At 33.7% G+C, this 20769-nt stretch overlaps 2 protein-coding genes across 5 annotated transcripts in view; both read left to right on the top strand.

Annotated features, from left to right (window-relative positions):
• Nucleotides 1-60: 60 nt before the first annotated feature.
• LOC148629151 (uncharacterized) lies at nt 61-2138 on the top strand. Its single transcript, XM_088545050.1, has one exon. It carries the CDS (start codon nt 256-258, stop codon nt 1276-1278), a length of 1023 nt encoding a protein of 340 aa, XP_088401176.1. The 5' UTR covers nt 61-255; the 3' UTR covers nt 1279-2138.
• An 8966-nt stretch (nt 2139-11104) lies between these two features.
• LOC148629150 (uncharacterized) overlaps nt 11105-20769 on the top strand; it is an 83699-nt gene continuing 74034 nt past the window's right edge. The window contains exons 1-2 of one of the 4 annotated variants that reach the window (XM_088545014.1): nt 11105-11813; nt 19525-19653. In XM_088545014.1, coding sequence (XP_088401140.1) covers nt 11703-11813; nt 19525-19653 — 240 coding nt within the window. In that variant the 5' untranslated portion in view covers nt 11105-11702. The remainder of the gene's footprint in view (nt 11814-19524; nt 19654-20769) is intronic. The other 3 variants (XM_088545021.1, XM_088544990.1, XM_088544997.1) reach the window with 3 other exon arrangements.

Raw genomic sequence — 20769 nt, 5'->3', positions numbered from 1 at the left:
CGCCCACAAGAAGGAGGGACTTATATTACCGAAATCGATTGGTTAAGAAAAGATCAAAGAGCCATACGTCGAATAAAACCGATAAGCTTCAGTTTTGAAATCAGAATTTTAAAAAGTGTTCAGCTTGTAAGGTATTGTCAAACTTCTGTGCGAGTCTTCGAAAGAAGGCTTTCACGTTAAACTGGATTAACACTGGATCTATAAATCGCTTTCATACTTTTAGTGATATATTTTTGTGATATTATTTATTTCAACATGGTGCCTCAGAACGGAAATACGGTATTCGGGTCCCAGATGATTGACCCTAACACTCATACACCATACTCAGACGCAACTCAGTGCAAAAAAGCATCAAATCACGTAAAAAGACCTATGAACGCATTTATGGTGTGGTCTCAAATTGAGAGGCGTAGAATAGCAGAAGTGTCACCAGACATGCACAATGCCGAGATTTCTAAACGTCTTGGTAAACGCTGGAAGTTATTGAATGAAGCTGATCGACAGCCTTATATTGAGGAGGCTGAGAGGCTACGCTTGCTTCACATGCAAGAATACCCGGACTATAAATATAGACCAAGGAAAAAGGCTAAGCCTGTCACCAAAACTGATTCCGGTAAGATTTCTAAATCTCTCTCAAAAAGTCGTAGTGAAAGAAATAAGCAGAAAATTGCTGCAAAGAACTTTATTCAGAATGAATTTGAAATGGACAATAACTCGCCAAATCGTATTAAACTCAGACTCACAATTGACAAAAAGTTCAAAGACAGTATTAAAGCAAGTCGAGCTGTACCAGTATCATCGTGTCAGCTTACTCCACCCGCAAAAGTGCCGTCCAGTCCCAGCATTTATTCCCCACCCACTCCAGAATCCACCAGCTTTTATCCAGAGGAAATCTATGACACGCCAGCCGCTTCACCTCAGGAAGAACCCTCAAAGGGTCCACAAACCCCTTATATCGTGAATCAAACAAACTCCAACGTATCTCAGGGAGACGGATCTTCACTTGCTGATCTGGACAATCTAACTGATGTGTTACAGTTACCGACAAATTGGCAAATGGAACTCGGAAATTTGGACTTGAGAAATCTTACTGATGCTGACTTTCCAAATTTTGGTGACATTCAGAATAACAATGTTTCAAGTAGTGCTTCTTCAACCTCCAGCAACGGATCACATTTTGAATTCCCAGATTATTCCACGCCAGAAGTTTCCGAAATCATTGGACTAGAGAATGAGTGGATGGACATTGGTGTGCTAAGTTCGATTGCTGCTCATTGACACGAAAATGTGCTTTATACGGGACGATGTGCAAATTACTTAAAAGCAAAGTGATGAAAATATGTTCATGGGAGGAATAACTGTCGGAAGAATTTAATGAGGACCAGTATATATTTTAGTGTGTTTGAACACAATTTATATCATTTTATAATCATTTTTCTTGAAATTACGAGTTGTGAAAATGTAAATAAGTGGTGTGAAATCATATATAACCGCATTATATAGTTGTCTATGCATATCAGTTCAGGCATTCTCACAGCATTGGATATTACATCGGTATTTGCCGACTAACCCAGGTAGAGATAATTTTCATTTTCAACTTGCGTTTCTATCATCACATCATTGGTCATTCATTCAAAATTCATCACAAATTATTCCATTCAATGCAGGGACTCAAATTGTACATATTTTTTCTTCAGCGAAGTATTACAATACCCTTCCATTTTTTGTAAATTTTGCAATGAACGTATGAGATTTTACCTGACCTCAGTGCAAAGCGATTGAACAATTTATGCCATATTTTTTTCTAAAAAATCGTATAAAGACGCCAGTAAAGTATTTTGTGGGAACGTTTTGCATGAAGATAGATTTTTGTATAGGGTGTAAGACAGACTGTACAGAAAGTGATTATTTATTTGTGCTATATATAAGTGACTTATTTGTTGATAATATAAATGTTTTCGCGATTGTTTTTACTTAATCTATATTTGATACCATTACCAACGATTTAAAATGATGGAAATATCCGGCATCGAAGGCCAATATTACTTTGTACATGATGACATTCGCAAATTCTTTATTTGTATGTCATTTTACATGTTATGTTGTAGAAAAAAATACAACAATTTATAATATACAAATGTTTTTCTCTTGTTTATTTTTATCCTCGAACACGCTTACCTAGTCTGCATATTGTTTACATTTACAAGCCCCGCCCATGGGCCTGTCAATCAGACTTGTCATTTCTGATATATCTATGTACTTATGGTTCAGCGATCTAATATACAAACATGAATACATGTTTATGTACATTTACGTGTCAAACAGCAGGATCGGAAGTTCATAAATAATACTTCTATAGTTCTGAAGTGAGATCAGATAAATTTTAAAGACATGACATTGATCAGTGCATTTAGTAATTTTAACCCACAAATTTAAGAGGAATGGTTTAAATTTCACCTACACTTTTTCATTACAATTAAATGAGTATTTGTCGTAAATAAGTCCGTACGTAAATGTATCAGAAATGATGTCTTCTGTGAAAATTTTTAAACATGAATAAGTGTAAAATATCATGAAATCAGAAGTGATCTTCATCTACAAGAAATGCACGTCAGTGTATTTTTCAAATGCTGCGAGGTCACAAGGAGTCATCTGCCTTTCGTTGCCTTTAGTAAGCCATCAAAATGTAGTAAAATGAGACAAGTTAACCCTTCAGACAGGCATCTCGAACGTCTAGCCACGAAATTTGCTTGATTTCATAAATGATTTATTTTGTGAATACGGATATGGGTAAGTCATGAAGATACTGAAACAAACTTACATTTACGATAAAATCTAATTTATAAATGTTCAACAAAGACGATATAAATGAAACAGGTTTACCAAACAAAAAATCTGGTTTTTCCGAATTGAAGTCGAGTTATACATGGCTCATTCATAATATAACACAGTATTAAATCTAAAAAATAAATACACACATCTATTTACAGCGTCCTCTTATTATTCCCGCTCAAAGAATGAGACATGTTTACACAACTATACATTTATTTTTAACTGAAACTTATATTCAGAAGAATAATGCACCAACAAGCATAATGTAGATTGATTACGTAAAGAAAACAGGAACTCCACGACAAAACTGACCCGGGCTTTGTCAGAAGAAAAAACAACAAACAAAACAAAAACCTACAGACGCCACAAAATGTCTTGTTGCACTGATGCACGGAATAAGATGTAGTAAATAAACATAAACCCCGAGAAAACAAATAGTATGGTTGTTAACTACAGATAACTGCAGGGAAAGTAGGATCAGAAAAGTTATCAAAATCTTGATAAAAATATCAATACTTAGATATACTACAGGGAAAGACGATTAGACATACAACCTGACAACTGTAAGCCTGCCACACAGTCAGAGAGTGTTACATACCCTCCAGGGTGCTTGATAGGGGTCGTGGCACTTGTTCGTCCATCTGTCATGTAATTCCACGGTTTCCTAATAATAACTTATTATGCTTGGTCAATTAGGTAATTAATAAAATAAACAGATATGCAGGATTAAGTGCGAAGTGTCACGTGTAAGATCAGTCAAGAAAAAAATTTAAGTGATTGTGACAAATCCGTCATTCTCACACTATGTGGTTGATTGTAATAAGGTTTAGCAGGATTTCGGCATTGACAAACAACAAAGTTCTGATATAGCCAATCCCTGTAGACTACCTCGGAATCTTTGCTGCCTTACAGCATAATATGGGTACGGCTTGTTGATATCCCAACTACTGTTGTATAAAATATCAGTACATATACTAAAGTCTTGACACACACAAAACTTGGGTGTAAAGTGATTTTAACATGAGTAAGTAAAGTAAAAAAAAAAACAGCAACCAATACTAACCAAACAGTACGAATGATTGCCAGTAAATTATGGTTTTATCACAACTTGTTCATGCTCAGGCATGATTTCAATGTGTATGACGACGTACGTATAAAACAGAAACCTCGTGCTACTTCGGCTAGGCTCTCGACCGAAGATTGAACCGTTAAGATTTAAACAAGGATGTCAAAAATATGTGTATCAACGGTATAGTTCACGATATAACATGATATTAGCAACAGTTGTTTCGTTATTTAACTTACTGAATAAAAGCAGAAAATGACCTAGTAGACTTGAACGAAATGACTATCAGACATAGATTCTTTAGAATCCCGGATAAAAAACCCAAATTCTCAGACTCGTATGTGTTGAATGAAGCAGGGCCGTAGCCAGGTTTTCTGGATGGGGGTGCGAATTGATCACCGATAAGCAATTTTACTTGGTTATCTGGTAGGATTTCACTTTAATTACAGGCTAAGATGTAAATCTAAGGTTTTTTTTTTATGTTTTTTGTTTTTTGTTTTTTTTTTCAAAATGGGGGTGCGATCGCACCCGTCGCACACCATGGTCACGGTCTTGTGAAGTATTCCGACTAGCGATAATTTTTGTAGTCTAATATAAAAACCTTGCAACTAGAAGAAATGTCAAAACCATTGCCAATACACTATAACTTTAGATAAAATCTTGGACTTCGAACAGAATTACCGATACTTGAAAATATACCAATATAAGACAACCAGACTTTCCTAAGTAAATACCAAATGAACTTGGCGATATGATAAAAGATAGGAAATGATGTGGTTGAGAAGTGTTTGAAGACACCCGCGCTTTAATTTTCTAGTTTTCTTCCCGCTGTGCTGAATCACCCGTGTCATGGATATTTTTGATATATTAATTCAACGACCCGAACGAATTTCAAATATTTATTCATACTTAAATACCTGTATGAATAGTTTGCGTGTAAAACGACAGGAAGTTCAAAGTATTTATTGCTGATTATTTTCTAATTTACCCGTAGAAGCACTGAGATACTCTGTGTGTTAGCAGTATGTGATAGGGGAGATAACTCTAATCACCAGCATGTTCCTGCGCCAGTAGAAAAAAACTCAACTTCTATACATACATGTATTATCCTGGGTTTACTATACAGCAACATTTACCCATAGTAAGCGTATCAACTTATATATTGCTTCAAATTTAAGTTTTTTTCTATTTAACAACAGAAATAAACTTATTTCACACGTAAGAAACCCTTTGGGCATCTTCGCACGTTTTCTATAGATATAGAGATTAGTATACCTTTGAAATGATAGAGATGTGGGCATTAAAGTGTCCGCACTCCGATAATATTTATCTTCGTAGAATAATGCTACTCGCCTGTAATGACTTATTACACCTTACCGTCTTAGATCAATCAGGGAGTGTATATTATATTGTGTAATATAAAGTCCCTGGGTCAATGACCATGGCGGCGATTTTCAGACGATCCCATTTAGGGTGACGTGATTAAAAAAAAAGAAAAAAAAAACACTCCATACGTGATTCTGATATCCTTTGCCCGGGCCATGAAAAAAAAATAGAAAAAGACCACATACAAAGTAACAACTGATAAAACAACTAACGAAAACAACGAATAATTTTTATATATGATGGTTTTTCAAAGATGAAGGAACACTAGTCTCTGATTGTGAAAAACTCGCACATAATGCATCCAAAGAACAAGTTTTTTTCAAGTTATCACAATTAAATGATTTTTACATATCCTTGATGTTTTGGCCGTGACATAAAAAAAAAATTGAGACAAATTTGAGACTGTCAAGCGAAAGAAATGATAATGAACAGATCGATAACAGCTGCCAATATTTTAGGGATCGTGAACAACTTTGTTTTCAGCATAACTGCAACTTTCACGATTAAAAATCAATTGTGTCTTTCAAAATGATTACTTAAGGGTATGAGTTCACGATCAAGCCGTCGTAATCGATTTTTTTTCACTTGACAGGGTAACGGGGTTCTTGTACAAGTATTAAATGAGTTCGTCGAATTATATTCAAATAAGTTGTGAACAAACGCAATATGACAGACTATCTTTAATCAAAGTACTCATGTACTGAATCAATTTATATCGATCGTTTGAATTTTTACGCCCCAAATAATCGTCGAATATGGGATAAAAAGAAAGTATGATGAGCAAATTTTAACATATCTTAATACAAGCTTATTGTTATAAATATGGTTAATATTGAACTCTGTTTTATTTTTAAATTCACCATTCTGATTTCGATGGACATTTTAAAAAATCGCATACACAATAACGCCAGTTTGCGTAAAATTCAGATTCGATATCGGTATACATATGGAACACCTAAATGAATGAACACAAAACTCTCCAACATATTACAAAATTGAACTACAAATTACTAGTTTGCCATTCCTAGTTCTTAAATTTTATGGTCGAAATTCAGTTTATCCACCTACACGTCAAAGCTGTCTGTTAAATTGTTCAAACGTAACAAACAATCGTTGAAATAAATCATATTCAGATACATGTTCCTCTCAACTAGCTACATTTCTTAAGTGCTACAAGTTATTTCATAGAAACTTATGTTTCATGTGAAAGACCTTAGTTTCTGGGCACCTAGTTCCCGAGACAAGTACATTCATATAAACGATAACGTCTTAGAAGATAAACAGATACTGATAAGAGGTTGGAGGTCTAAACTATTTTTAATTGGATACCAATTTAATCAGCATATTTAGTTCGCAGTAAAAGTTGTTTATTGGCTATGATTATTGGGATGACATAGAATTAAATTGATATATTAGAAATTCCTACAACTTGGATCTAACTATCTGCATTTGAACCTTAATAGGGTATGCCGGAAGGACTATTTTCCTGTGACAGGATAAGATAATTGCAGATGTTATCAGGCTTTACAAACCTAAAGGCTCTGACGACTATTATATCAATTCAAATCTCCGACTTAAATTGATAAAAAATGATAGCCGACGCAGTAAAATTTGTTCTTTTCACTTATAATTTTCTACATTTCATTCAGGAAATAATATATGGCGCGCAATTCCATTTTTCGATACAGTTTTTTCGAACACCACAAGTTATCAGTATTTGGCCAATTGGAAAATATAATTGTGATGAGGTGACTTGCATTTCGACGGAAGAGGTCGTTAAGGTCAAATGGAAAAGAAATTCAATGCTAACCGATCATTTCATCTTTTAAAGTTCCCGTTCTCATACAAGCAAAAAACACATATAGACATGTGTATGATTTTTTTAAAGAGGCTTTGGGTCGCTAATGATATTGAACAGGGAGCCAGATTCGGAACCAGATTAAATACTGGCAATGAATATTCATATGTATATGACCTATATAGTCTTGTAACGAACCCCTGTGCCTGAATCAGAAACTGGATAATGTTCAATGCTAACCGATCATTTCATGTGAACTTCCTGTTCTCATACAAGCAAGAAACACACGCAGAACACACGTGCATGATATTTAAGAGGTACATCTCGTATGAAGCTATAACTATGATGCTATTGCGGTAAACTTGGTACAGGTCTGCAGCATTACGCGGAGTATGAACATATAATTATGAAAATCATATGAGAATATAAAGTACTGAAATAACGAGTGCAAGAAGTCGCTAACAATATTAGAAGCCGACTGCCAAGTTTGTCGGTAAATCTTTGACAACAGAAAATGGAAAGATTTTTCGGCTAAAGAGTTTGTTATATAAAAATTTAGAATTCAAATGTTATTATAAGGTCTAAATTATTTTTTTTTATATAACGAATTTAATGCCATTTGTGCGCATGAATGTTTCGATTTACTCAGTTTAGAATTAGATCATAGGCATCATGTACAGAAGAGGCAGATGACGAAGAAGAAACACATATTTAAACAATTAGCCAAGTGTATAATGTTGAAAATGTACGCGATACGGCACCCCCAGATGTCGACTGCATCCAATCCGACACGTTTATGTTAGGTCATGTACAAGATACGGCACCCCCAGATGTCGACTGCATCCCATCCGACACGTTTATATTAGGTCATGTACACAATACAGCACCCCTGTCGACTGCATCCCATCCGACAGGTTTATGTTAGGTTATGTGCACGATACGGCACGCCCAGATGTCGACTGCATCCCATCCGACACGTTTGTATTAGGTCATGTTGTATTTTAGTTGTTAGGGTAAACTCAGTTGGTGGAGTTGAAGTTAACTGTACATTCTTATATTTCAAAGAACAGAGTTGTTGTTTTGTGTCCGTGCCACGTCGGACACTGCGTGCTTTCGAGACAGGTCTGGTAAATGAAGATATTTTGTTTAAAATGTACACAGTGATACCACGGCCTTAAAACCCCAATATCAATCCCCCGAAGAACCATTTCTTACTTACAACTGTTGTGTTACTACCTATGTAAGAGTTAAACAAAACCTTGAACACCCTTATTTGTTTTTTCTGAAACTGAAAATAAAATTTAAGTAATAACTCTAAATGAATTGAGCTTTTAATTCAATTTCAATATAACATTGTGTATTTCAAGCATAAGTAAAGTTTTATATCTTTAAATCCAGATTGACTGAAAAGTACTCTTTCGAAATAAAATGGCAAAATCAAACAATATACATGTATATCTACTTAAAGATATTTGGATTTACCTTTTACTAATACAAAGTGCTATTTTTTCTACGAATAAGATTTGATTTTCCAAGTACACTTTGTTTGGTGTTCTTAATTAGCAAAATTCAGTTAACTTATTCATCATGAGCTCGAATGTCTGTCGATATTTTTTGGAATGATACGGTATTTCATTGCTGAGTGATAACACCCTTGACCTGTCTTGGGACTAATCAGGAAATAAATAAAAGGAATTTGCTCATTTTTGAGTCCAAATTTAACACAAAGCTAACAAAATACATGCATTCAATTTCCTAGAAAAGTGGAGGGGTCCAACCCCAGAATTCTCCCAAAGCCGGATCCGCAACTGATTCTAAAAGAACGACAAATGGTTTTTCATTTATATATTGTGTTTGCTGTTTTTACATGGGTTTTATGCCTCACCTCTTAAATATCTGCTTTCGGTGCTGGCGGAGTTATGTTGCTTCATGACACAAGTAATAATTTCAAAGGTTCTGCAAGCCACGAACTTCGTCCTTCGGCGTGGCTGTATTATGCTGGATAGATGATTTTGTTGGACGTATTAACAGAAAACAGATGGACATTTTAGCGGATTTTTAAATAGGATGTGAACATTTCCGCGGGATAAAATATCCTCAGTAGTCCGCGTTTGCCAGTTTAAGTCTCTTGTCCCTACTAACCAACAGGGAGATAGGAGGATATAACATTTTGAACTAGATCATTCCATGTATAATGCATGGTAATTCCTAAAATGTAATATAAGCACCACGGCATATTTAGCGCATTTTTATAGGTAGAGCATTTTTTTCTAACGTTAAAATGTCCACTAAAATGTCCAGGTAACTTCGATAAATGTCGCCAACATGATATAAATCTTCAACTTGCTGCATATCGAGTCCTCTGTTCAGTCCTGGCATGACAGATTTTTCTGAAAAATCTGAGGACGCTTATCTGAAATTAAATTATATCCACGTTACTTTCGATTGATTTTAATGCTTACTGTTCCGTTCTATGTTTAGGTCTTAGTCATTTAAGTTCAAAAATACGTGTACACCCCATTCTGGAAGATTGCATTGTTCATTCCCTCTGCTGTAACAAATTGCTCAGCTTCTACTTGACGAAATGGTTTAATAATTAGTAAATATATCAACAGAATGCACAATGAACTATCCTAGCTCTCTCCACGCAGATTTCCAACACATCTTCCTGCTTATCATGGAACTTGATACTTTCGCATGTGTATGACTTCCATTCTGTTTTCACATTGGTTTAGAATAAAACGTTTCAAAGTAATTAACACAGTAATGCATTCTGTTTTGAATGCTTATGAAACAGTTTTATCTGTGTTAGTATTAATCTCAGTATTATCTCTGTAATTCACAAATAATACTAGACTAGTAAATGTCCTTTCAACCTCAGGTGTTGCACTATGCATACATACCATTTGTAAGGTATAGGCTAAAACTGAATGGACATTAGATAGTTGGAATCATGTTAAACACCACGTGTAATATTGTGTAAGTCTGGAACTAAATTGTCTCTTGAACAATGATAACAGACCATATGTATGACTGAGATTTGGAGGTCCGAACTCTGTTTTTACTGAAGGCCATGTACAGACACTGAGCATAAGACAGATACTTGATTCTCTTGAATTCCACATAAAGTTAAGTCCCCTGAATATATATGGTCTTCTGTAGAATACGATGTACGGACCATGATTAAGATCGGGACTTGGTGGTCTGAAGTCTGGTTATATGGTTTGCTTTTTGCATTTTTTTCATGCAATTTCACCAAAAACTACAACATTTTTTATATACTGGATAAATTGAACGCTTAACTCGTTATGATTATAAATACTTTGTTACAGTTTCAATGCCGCATTTTTGACACAATTTAGACAACCACTGGCACTTATATAAGCGACTACTTTGAAACTTTAGTCACGCATCGTGTCACGACACCAGGAATTTCCTATTTTTTTTGCTTTATTGGTTCTTGCTAAACAGTGAGGAATGCAGTGAGCAATGTTGTGCTCCAAACTGTTCGTCTTCGAAAGAAAATCGTCATTTTAATGCATTAAAAATACACGATTAGCACACAAAAGCCCTGTGTCAAACCACTTGATTTCACGAAAAAGCATAACCTCGATCGAAATTTGGTACATGTACACCAACTGAATGACATAAAAATAATTTTGCTACAAAGTCTTGAAATGGTTAGTTCAGTTCTAACGCATTAAATTATTGTAGCAGAAGAAAAAAACTTTTCTTCGAAACACATGTATTTCATCAACAGAAACTGGGAGAAACAGAGCACTAATAATAGTGATGTATTTGGACAGAAGTTATAAGTTAACGGGTCATATAATGACCGGGCTGTTTCCCGGATACAATAGCTATATATCTGACATTCCTGGATCCAGATTCTGGCTTGATGATCTCTCTTTGGACAGCATCTCTACATTCCATCGTCTGCTATACAGGTGAATTGCGTTAATATCTATAAAAGGCTTCAGAAAATCGAACAATTACTATATTGACAATACGTTGTCATGGTTATGCTTCATCAGCCTTGCAATTATCATATTCAATGTTTTGGAATGAAATTTTCATGAATTATCAAGTCACATGACATCGTTATTCTTGGGATGCAAAATGGTTGACGCAGGAAGCATAAGGGTGTTGCAGAGTGTTGACTACTTAAGGTTTTATTTCCTAATATAGATTCATCATTTTGAAGTTTAGTTTAAGGATCGAGCTCTGAAGCCATTGATCGATTTCCGGACATTCCAGAATCAATATCAATTCAATTGTATGAATAAACAAGCGAACAACACGTGAATCAACAGATCATCTGTGGTTTTGGCCATCGGAATTAGATCAGTGTAGTCCGAAGAAATGTGTGTGTGTTTTACGCAATGGATTTTCTACTGGAGTTAATTGATTTCGGACTTGAAATCTTCCCTTTATCCGCATAGTGCTCGTTTATAGCAGGTTCCGGTGCATTCGAAAGGTCACATACAGCTTTAAAAAGTCAACAGGCAGGCCTGAAACGGATATGCCACCACAGGTGCTCTATGGAGTTCATCCCTGACTTTATTATTTAAAATGGAAATATATGTCAAGAAATGGAATTTACATATTCTTTAATGAGAAATGGGGAAGAAAATTCAGTGCATCGGTCGCTATGTCATGGACGGCCAAACACTTGGAAAGGGCACATTTGCCAAAGTCGAGTTGGCTTCGCATGGTATAACAGGTTGTAAGGTGAGGAGTCCTTTTAATTTTAGAGTCGGTAAAACTTTTGGATGAATGTATATTCCAACATTATGGCCATATGCCTGTATTTTCCACCAGGTGAAACCTCTGTCCCAAATGGATTGTCAAAACCAGTCATGATCCCAAATTGAAAAAAAAAAAGTTATTTGTGTGCTGTGTAATAATTAAAATCTACCTTTCATGTCTTAATGGAGATTAATGAATGTTTTGTTTATGTGAGCTATACATGTATCAGCAAATCTTTATTATAGTAATTTTTATGTCAAATAAATACAAAAAAACAGCAACTTAATTGTTTTTGCAACACAAAAGGATATTTAATGTGTATTGCATAAATTTGTTGTCTCAATTACAAATACAATAAATTGCATGTAGGCAGTGAGTGTAGAATAAAAAAATATAATAAGTCCTCTCCATTTATCATTTGACTACCTAGTTAAAAATTAAAACAGTGTTTTACAAATTTGGAATAAGATAGCTACATTTATAATTTTCATATAGTGCACAATTGACACTGAACTCTTGAGAGATTAATTAACCATGACATCAACCTGCTATGTTTTGGAATACCAAATATTAATTTGTGCATTGATGAATCAAAATGTAAGAATGAGATAGAACTGGAAGGAATGAAACATACCCAAGAATACTAGTATATATAGTGTTGATGAACAATAGTGGTTTTTATTATTTTTAAGCTCATTTTCCTTTCACCAAGAAGCAGTACTGTACACTGGCTATGCAGTGAAGTACTAAGTAATTTTACTCTCTTAAAATACTGCCTAATATTTACTGAATTTTTTGACAATAAAATTTTCATAATTGGTAAATCATAATTTGGTATTATTTTTCAGAAAGTCTGATAAAAACCTGTTATTTCATATCTACATTTTGTACATATGTATATAAATTAAAGTTTTTTAAAACTTTTTCATAACCTCCCCTCCTATTGTATTTATGTATTCTAGTTTACATGTATTTATACATATCCCAGATGACAAAAATCCATGAAAAGCTATCAAATTTAAGGTAAATAGAAAAGGCTAAATTGAGGCATTCAAAATTGACTAAGCCAGTTAAGCTTTATGTGTAGGCTTTAAACTGTGGCTGGGGGAAGCTGTAGGCAAAGGCTAAACAACCTACCATCCCTACCAGTTACATTGTATTCTAATAAAATACCTTTTTGCTATGAATCTGGCAATCTAAAGTTCTCACAGAGTGAAATGATTTTTATTTATTAAAGAGATAATTTACAGTAAAACATCAATTTACATGTAGTATTGAACAAATAAAATACACACTGCATCCCATTGATTTGATTCAAGAGTTAGAACCAGACTATTTCCAATTCATTTATTAGCACAGATGAGTGACACCACATTTAATTAGAAATTGGAAAGAAATCAATGGAAACACAAACTCACACCATGAATTTGAACTTTAAAATGTTAAAACTATCATAACATTTCTTTAATATAGCAGACTTGGTTAAGTTCAATAATTCAGTAGAATTGATTGTTTTTTTTTTTTGGTCATATATCGTTTGGATATTGAATATATTTGTTAACTGAACGTGGTGTATTATTTTAATATCTTGATACATTGAGATATGTTTAGTAGCTTCATGACTCCACTGTGACCTTGAGGTTTAATATTTGTAGATAATATTTTTTTCATCCTTTTACTCAAGATAAATTGCAGAAAGAAAATTTGTCCAAGAAATTTTCAATCTGATTTGTTTAATACAAAGATATCTGAACATTATACATGTACATGTATCAAAATGATATTGAACAGGAGAGTTCTTCCAGATGTCATCACTTACCTGTTGGTTTTGTTCGGCAAAAAATCCATCGAGTGGCATGGGACATCAACTTTAATTGGTCATAACTTTTTCTTATTTTCAAGATTATTCAAAAATTCTTTTGGTTCCCTGAATTGCAAATACAATTCTTTTTATCCATGGAATCTTTGAATAAATATTCAGTAATAAGACTATATAAGCATAAAATTTTAATTTTAATTTTATATGAAAATAGAGGTTTACATATAAATATCATTACAAATTTATTTTTCAGGTTAAAGAGTGATGAATTCACCTACCAAATACGAATTATTTTATGTAAATGAAACATTGTACAGAACCAAAATTGTATATAAAATAACAAAGTTATAAAGCTTAAAAAAATTGAATTCTTATCATGAAATTGTCAATTGTTTATTTTAAAGTTGTTTATTTGCCAACCAATTTGACACACTTAATGATATGCAAAATAGTGAAAAGGATATCACTAATGAGATTTGTGAACACTGCTATTGTCATACATGTAGTAGTGATTTAACTTTATTTGATGTCACTGATGATCTGGAATATCAACCCACCCGTCACAAAATATAATATTTTATGTGAAAATAGTACTTTATTGAGAAAATCTACATAATAAATAGAATTATCAATTGGTAATTGTACATAACCAAAATATAACTACTTGTGCAAAAAATGATTTGAGATTTCACTGGTGCACTTGTTATCTTGATGTCCTTTGGCACCCATGATTGTATTTGATAAAATAATTGTGGATGATGTATGCAAAATGTTAATTTTGGATCCTTTAGCTAATATGGACCATATTAACATGACAGTCCAGTTAGGATACTACTGAGAACAGATTCAATCAGAATATCATACTCATCTAGTCAGTATATGTTTTAATATCCTTGCTTAGAAAAATGATAATTTTTGGAAGAGAAAAAAAAATACTCAACAAGAAAGTCCTAATTTCAAAGGTTTGATTACACACCCAATATGTATGCATAATGTGTACTCCATTCTTACTGAATTTTATTGTGTAAAATGCAAATATGCAGCTTTCCTGGATTTCTGAAGATTTTTCAGTTTCCCTCAGAAAAGCCTGATTTGCAAATGATATTATGCAGGGCCTAATCTAGATATTGATGACAAGGAGAAGGTTTGAAAAATAACAGTATTGACATAACCCACCAGCATTTTTAGATTAGTTTAACAGTAGAGCATTGCGCCCTGACAAATTTTTCTATAGTACCACCTGGGTATTGACACCTTGACCCCTGACACTGTAAGCCCATGCTTTTCTAACTGAGTTTAAGGAGTTGTCTACTAGAGCTGCCATTGGATGGTTGTATTTTAATGTTCTGTCTCCTAGAGGAAGCCACTGCTACATGCACTTCGCCCATCTCCAGTGTAAATGTGGTATGGTGTCAAACATCGTACCCATAAACTCATTCCTCAAATGAAGTTTTCTTTTAGACACCAAAGGTAACTACACTCAACAAAATTCTTAACATTACCAGCTGGTAACCTAACCAAAGACCGCTGGCACTGTCAGCGCAAGCACACTAAGTGAACACACACTCAACCATCGCAGCTTATGGAGCATGGTATTTTAATTTTCTACATTTGAGTGAACCCCACTTAGAACTACAAGAAATAAAAAAATAAAAAACATGACTTATATGTTTTTCTTAAGATGTGTTTATGTAGACGCATACAATTTCTCAAAACATTAATTGAATCATAATGGTCTTAGGAAACATACACCACTTACTTAGTATGTTGATGGATGTCACAAAATGGATATGGATTGGAATTGAGAAATCAAAACAGAGACAACAAAACTTTGTATATCATTACACAGTCACATCTGTACTATTTTAGGGAAGTTCAAAAATAATAAATCTGTTGATTTTCTAGAATATGATCATTAACAGTGATGATCAGGCAATGTAAAATGGAACTCAGTCTGGTATGGTGGGGCTGATTCAATTTCTTGGGGGAACTTCTGATATTAAAGTTTTATAATTGCACTGTCTTGTATTATCCATAATTCATTGATCATATAGGGAAAAAATCATAGCCATATTAGTAAAATATATAATTCATAAATGGTCAGTGTAGGATCATGATAATTCAATTGATTGTCATGGAAATCATATAGAAGGTGTAGGATAACTCTTCAGGGATGGAGGTTATAATAGCATTGGGTGCCAGATGGCCATGGGCATCGGCCAATATAGGATAATTCAATTTAAGAAATTGAGATGTTCTGTATACTGTATGTATGACATTTGGTGCATTTATACTAATTGGTCATTTAAAGGATACTATCAGCTCAACTGCTGCCAGTATTAGAGAAAACACATTTGGAGCTCTGAATATTTTCTTTAAGTTATGAGACTATTTTTACTAAGATGCACCCCTATTGTGTACAATATGTTTATTTCCTTATATAATGAATTTTCTACATGTTATTGAGGCTGTTTTTTTTTTAGGAAAGCAGAGAATGCATATTTAAGGTAGGGCCAAATAGCTACCAAAAATAAAAAAAGTCCTTGAAAAAAATAAGTAGCTTTGGACTCCCTTTGATACCTTGGTTTTTATACCCGTAATGTTCTGTTTCACAATTTGCCATTTTTGCCACTAGTGCAGGTAGGATTCAACAGACTACTACTATCAATACATTGTACTAGCATCGCATCAAGATAAAAAGGTTGACTAAAGCAGAAGTTCATGTTTGTATACAGAAAAAAAAAAAAATGATATCATAATTGACAAAGGTTCTTTTTTGTGTAAAAACGACATCTTGTTTGTTTGCCTTGTTAGATATATTCTGTGACTATCTGATCATCAATTAGGCTTTTACAAAAATCTCTTCTTTTGAAATTACAAGTCAGATGATACTAGTATCAATTATTAAATAGAGTACAGCTGTGTTAGACAGGTATTGGGTGAGCTAAACAAAAACAAAATTGTTGCAGTAAACTTGCTTTAGATAAACATAGATCATAGTGGCTTGTTCCCTTTTTTGCCATGATGCATGTATTATCATCTAATCATGTGTAAACCTGGTGGAAGTATCATTTTTATCACCAAAAGCTATAAAATTTTCATACCATGAGTCTTATTATTTTTTAGTCCCCTGCAGCAATGCTGAAAAGGACATAGAAATACTAGTGTCCCTGGGTGTGTCCCTGTGCCATACGTCACTTTTGACTTCGTGTGTGCAGCTTCTTGGAAAGCATTCAACAGATTTTGTTCAGATTTTGTAGGATTATTAGTTGCCTTATGTAGTTAATTAAATTGCACCACCATTTTGAATCGACAAATTTTACATAAGTAATTGGAATTTGTTCAATTTGTATGTACTACACAATAGGAACACTTTGTATGCACAATTCGAATTTTGTAGGATTGTCTTAGTCACCGTATGTAGTTGATCATAGTGCTCTACAAATTATATGGGAGTTATGGGACTTTTGTGCTTCAAATTTTTGATAAGTGGTGTGGGGCTTACGGCTATGTGTAGCAATCTTTATTTTTTTTTCTATCTTGAGCCTCTTGTAAAACTCTCATCTGGAATTTGTAGAAGCCAATTCTGCAACTGACCTATTAAGAAAACATAAACCAGCATAAACATTTGTCCAACATAGACAGATTAAGGAATGAGCAGTGAATGTCAAAGTCTACTAGTGCTTTCTTGTTGGGCCACTCTAATTTTGGATGTTTTTTTTTTGTTCAGCATACCATTACTGCAAGAAAACTTCACACAGACCAGTTCAGTTATGGAAAAACTTGCCCACTCTATCTCATTTCTACCCCTGAGGTTTTAGGTGCACTTGCATGCTAATCAGTACCAATATAGCCTGGCATTGCTGTGTAACTAGTCCTCTGTATCATCACTGGAGGACCTTGGACAGCTGTCAGTGTTTACTGTCATACTTGAATTGTATTCTGCTTTATTGTCATAGTAATGGATAATTGATGCTTTTTTCAACAAGGTTCGTCATTTATTTTGAGAATGCATTTCCTAAATTAGGAAAAACCATTTCACCAAATGTGCTTAATATGTTTCGGATAAAACGCAGTTGTTGATTGTTCTAAATGTTTTGACAATTCACTTAGTTGAAAATTAGGATACATATTTGATCATTCGAACTTAACTTGTATACTTAAGTTTATTTTACTTTTCCACCAATTATCTTAAAGAAAATCATCATTGATCAAATGAAGTGGTCTGTTTAATCTCTTGTTATTTGTGTTGCCTAGCCTTCGTTTCCTTTCATGTGCTAGTCCCACTGTCACACTGTTAGTTACCTAACTCAGGTTGATGGAGTAACTCCATTGTATGGAAAGACTAATTGAATGTGTTACTGGCCAGTTTCCTCTTCGTTGAATTAAAAGTATGTGTAATTCTATTAACTACAACTGCCAGTGAACTATAAAATTAGAAATTGCCTGTTATTTACCCCTGTTATAGTTCGGTTGTTTCTTCTAAGGATCTAGTCTTCATTTACCATCATCTTCCTACTAGGAATATTACAGAAATTTACAAATGGTCATTATAGATGCATGTAATACAGAACCAACTGGTTTCTCCTTCAAAGACTTTTGAGATGATTATAATTATTACTTAAAAAATTCTTCAAACCCCAGTCCTCACAGTAAGTTCTTTGACCCACATGCCTAAACCATATTAAGAGAATTTTTATTTAGATATTACTGGCGTATGAGTGGAATTTTTTCACAATGCCACCAGTGTTTATATCAGCCTTGGGCTGTGGACTACTCTAAGGATTACAATCTAAACCCTTTACTATAGTTAAGTTCTAGGTACATAAGTAGCATGTGGCATTGATCTTATTGAACAATTAGGTTCATTAGAAAAATAATGAATTATGACTCCTTTGTTTAAAGTATTCTGCAAAGTTTGATTTCAGTTGTTGGATTTCTATGGAAACTTGTACTGTTATTGCCCAAAATCAATATCAAAAACATTTATTAATAAAGTTGATGGACGTTTAGTAACGTCCTACTCTCCCGGAAGAGTTTCACTATAAAGGATTCCATATATTGTAAAAATTACATCAACAGTTTTCTCTGTTTACTCAGATGTGCATGACGTTAAATCATGAATTGTGTACCCAAGAAATGTTTACTCTTTATATAAGGCATCGATTGAAATTCTAATTCAGGCAAACATTAGCTGATTTATTTCTGTTTACTTATGGTATTTAAATGATACTTTACCATTCAGATTCAGCAGCATATTAACTGTAATCTTTGTGGTTGTCTCTGAGTAAATTTAGAATATTCTATACCTGTGGACACAATTCACGATTCACCAAAAATCCATTCAATTTTATGTACTACACAATCCTTGGTATACTATTTAGCTTAAATTTTGATGAGTTTGTTTTTGAACCTGCCCTTGGCTGGTTTAGGACTACAGTAGCTCCCTGATATGAATGAAGTAATTCTGTTGCAAGGCCAAAATCTAGACATCTATGACAAGGAGAAGTTTTAACAAATTATGTTTGAAAAATAACAATATTGACATTTTTGTTTGTGCAATCCATTACAAAAACTTCTCCCTGTCAATGACAATAGTTTTACAGTACTTAATCATCTTTTTGCTGTGACTTAGCCTAGATTTAAAACGGTTGTGTTTTTTGCAAATTCACTGATTTTCACTTTTGCAAATCCGTATCTTACTGTTATCTGATTTAGCTGAATTTCAGCTTCTCTGTTGTTCTTCCTATGTCAGCCCTGTTTAAAAAAATGTTACCATTTTATAATATAAAAGAAGTTTTGATTTCAGATTTCATGAGAAAGAACTGTTAGTATGCATAGCTTTCTATAGATTCCTTATCTTCTTTGTTTTAGGTGGCTATCAAAATCATAGACACTAGGAAAATTAAAGAAGAATATGTGCAACAGAATTTACATAGAGAAGCAAGAATTCTTGGTCAGTTACGACATCCAAATATTGTACGATTGTATGAAACTTTAAAGGTAGGTGTGATACCATTGCAGAAGTGATGATGAGATCATGTTACTACTCAATAAATTATTGAAATGTTGATGAGATATCCTGAATATCCCATGAATATTCTAATTGGGGAAAAAACAAAAAAATTCTAGTTTTGTCTTTTATAGTACATGTACTACTACTAGTGCTATCGCTGTTAATTAAAAAAAATCAACAACTTCAAATCGCTGAATCAATTTGTGACAGTATATATGCATGGTTTGTTGTTTCTGTCTTTCTTGCAACAAAATTTATGAAAGTTGAGAATAAGGTACTGTTTTTGCACATACCCCCACAGTTAGACCTTCTATTGGAATTTCTTGTAAGATATAAATGTAAAGTTTTCTGATTAGGTTAATTCAACATAAACAGCTCATGCTAGGTCAATCATATTTGATATGCAGTTGAATTAGCATAAATGCAGTGGAATTCTGTATATACCCCTACAGTCATGGTCCTGTATTGAATTTGTGAATTTTTTTAAAAAGATTTCTGATAAGGTCAGTTTAACATGAACAACTCATGTTAGGTCATTAGTATTTAGTGTTTAGTTGCATTAGCATCACAACATTACACTTTCATGTCTGTTTCATGCATATAACCCTGCAGTGACTTTTTAATGAAAGTGACCATAGGAGACATATTTTTTTTTATTTGATACAGGTTGATCTAAATGTTGTGTTAATGTATTCAGAAATGTCAATTTTTTTTCAAGAGAAAAAAAAGCTAACAATTTTGAGAAACTCTGAAATTGATAAGAAAAATTGAGCCTAGAGCCTTTGCTTTTTCTTGTAAAATTTATGCTAAAAATGTTAATGAAGAGCCCAACCCTATATTTCAGCCTTCTTTCCTGTAATATCAGTCTCAATTTTACGGAATTCCCACAAGCTGTGATTTTGATTAAAATTTTGAGAATTGGCCATTTGTAATGATCTTCAAAAATCCATTGGGCCTTTCCTTGACATTCTTACTAAATATTTTTGATTTGGTTGGGACATTTTCAGCTGAAATGTGATAAATAGCACATGATCCCCGGTAATCCTTATCACTGTTTTTTGTGAAATGGATTGGAACTGAAGAGACACACTAGTCGACATTTC

Source organism: Perna viridis, chromosome 1 (genome assembly GCF_037379345.1).
Source record: "Perna viridis isolate PV_CMFRI_1.1 ecotype Kerala chromosome 1, ASM3737934v1, whole genome shotgun sequence".
NCBI classification, from domain to species: domain Eukaryota; kingdom Metazoa; phylum Mollusca; class Bivalvia; order Mytilida; family Mytilidae; genus Perna; species Perna viridis.
Note: the sequence above shows the minus strand (reverse complement) of the source record. Positions and strands in the feature narration are given on the sequence as shown.

What these genes read in the sequence shown, in the direction of transcription:
- LOC148629151 (XM_088545050.1), top strand. Translation starts at nt 256, where the DNA reads ATGGTGCCTCAGAACGGAAATACGGTATTCGGGTCCCAGATGATTGAC.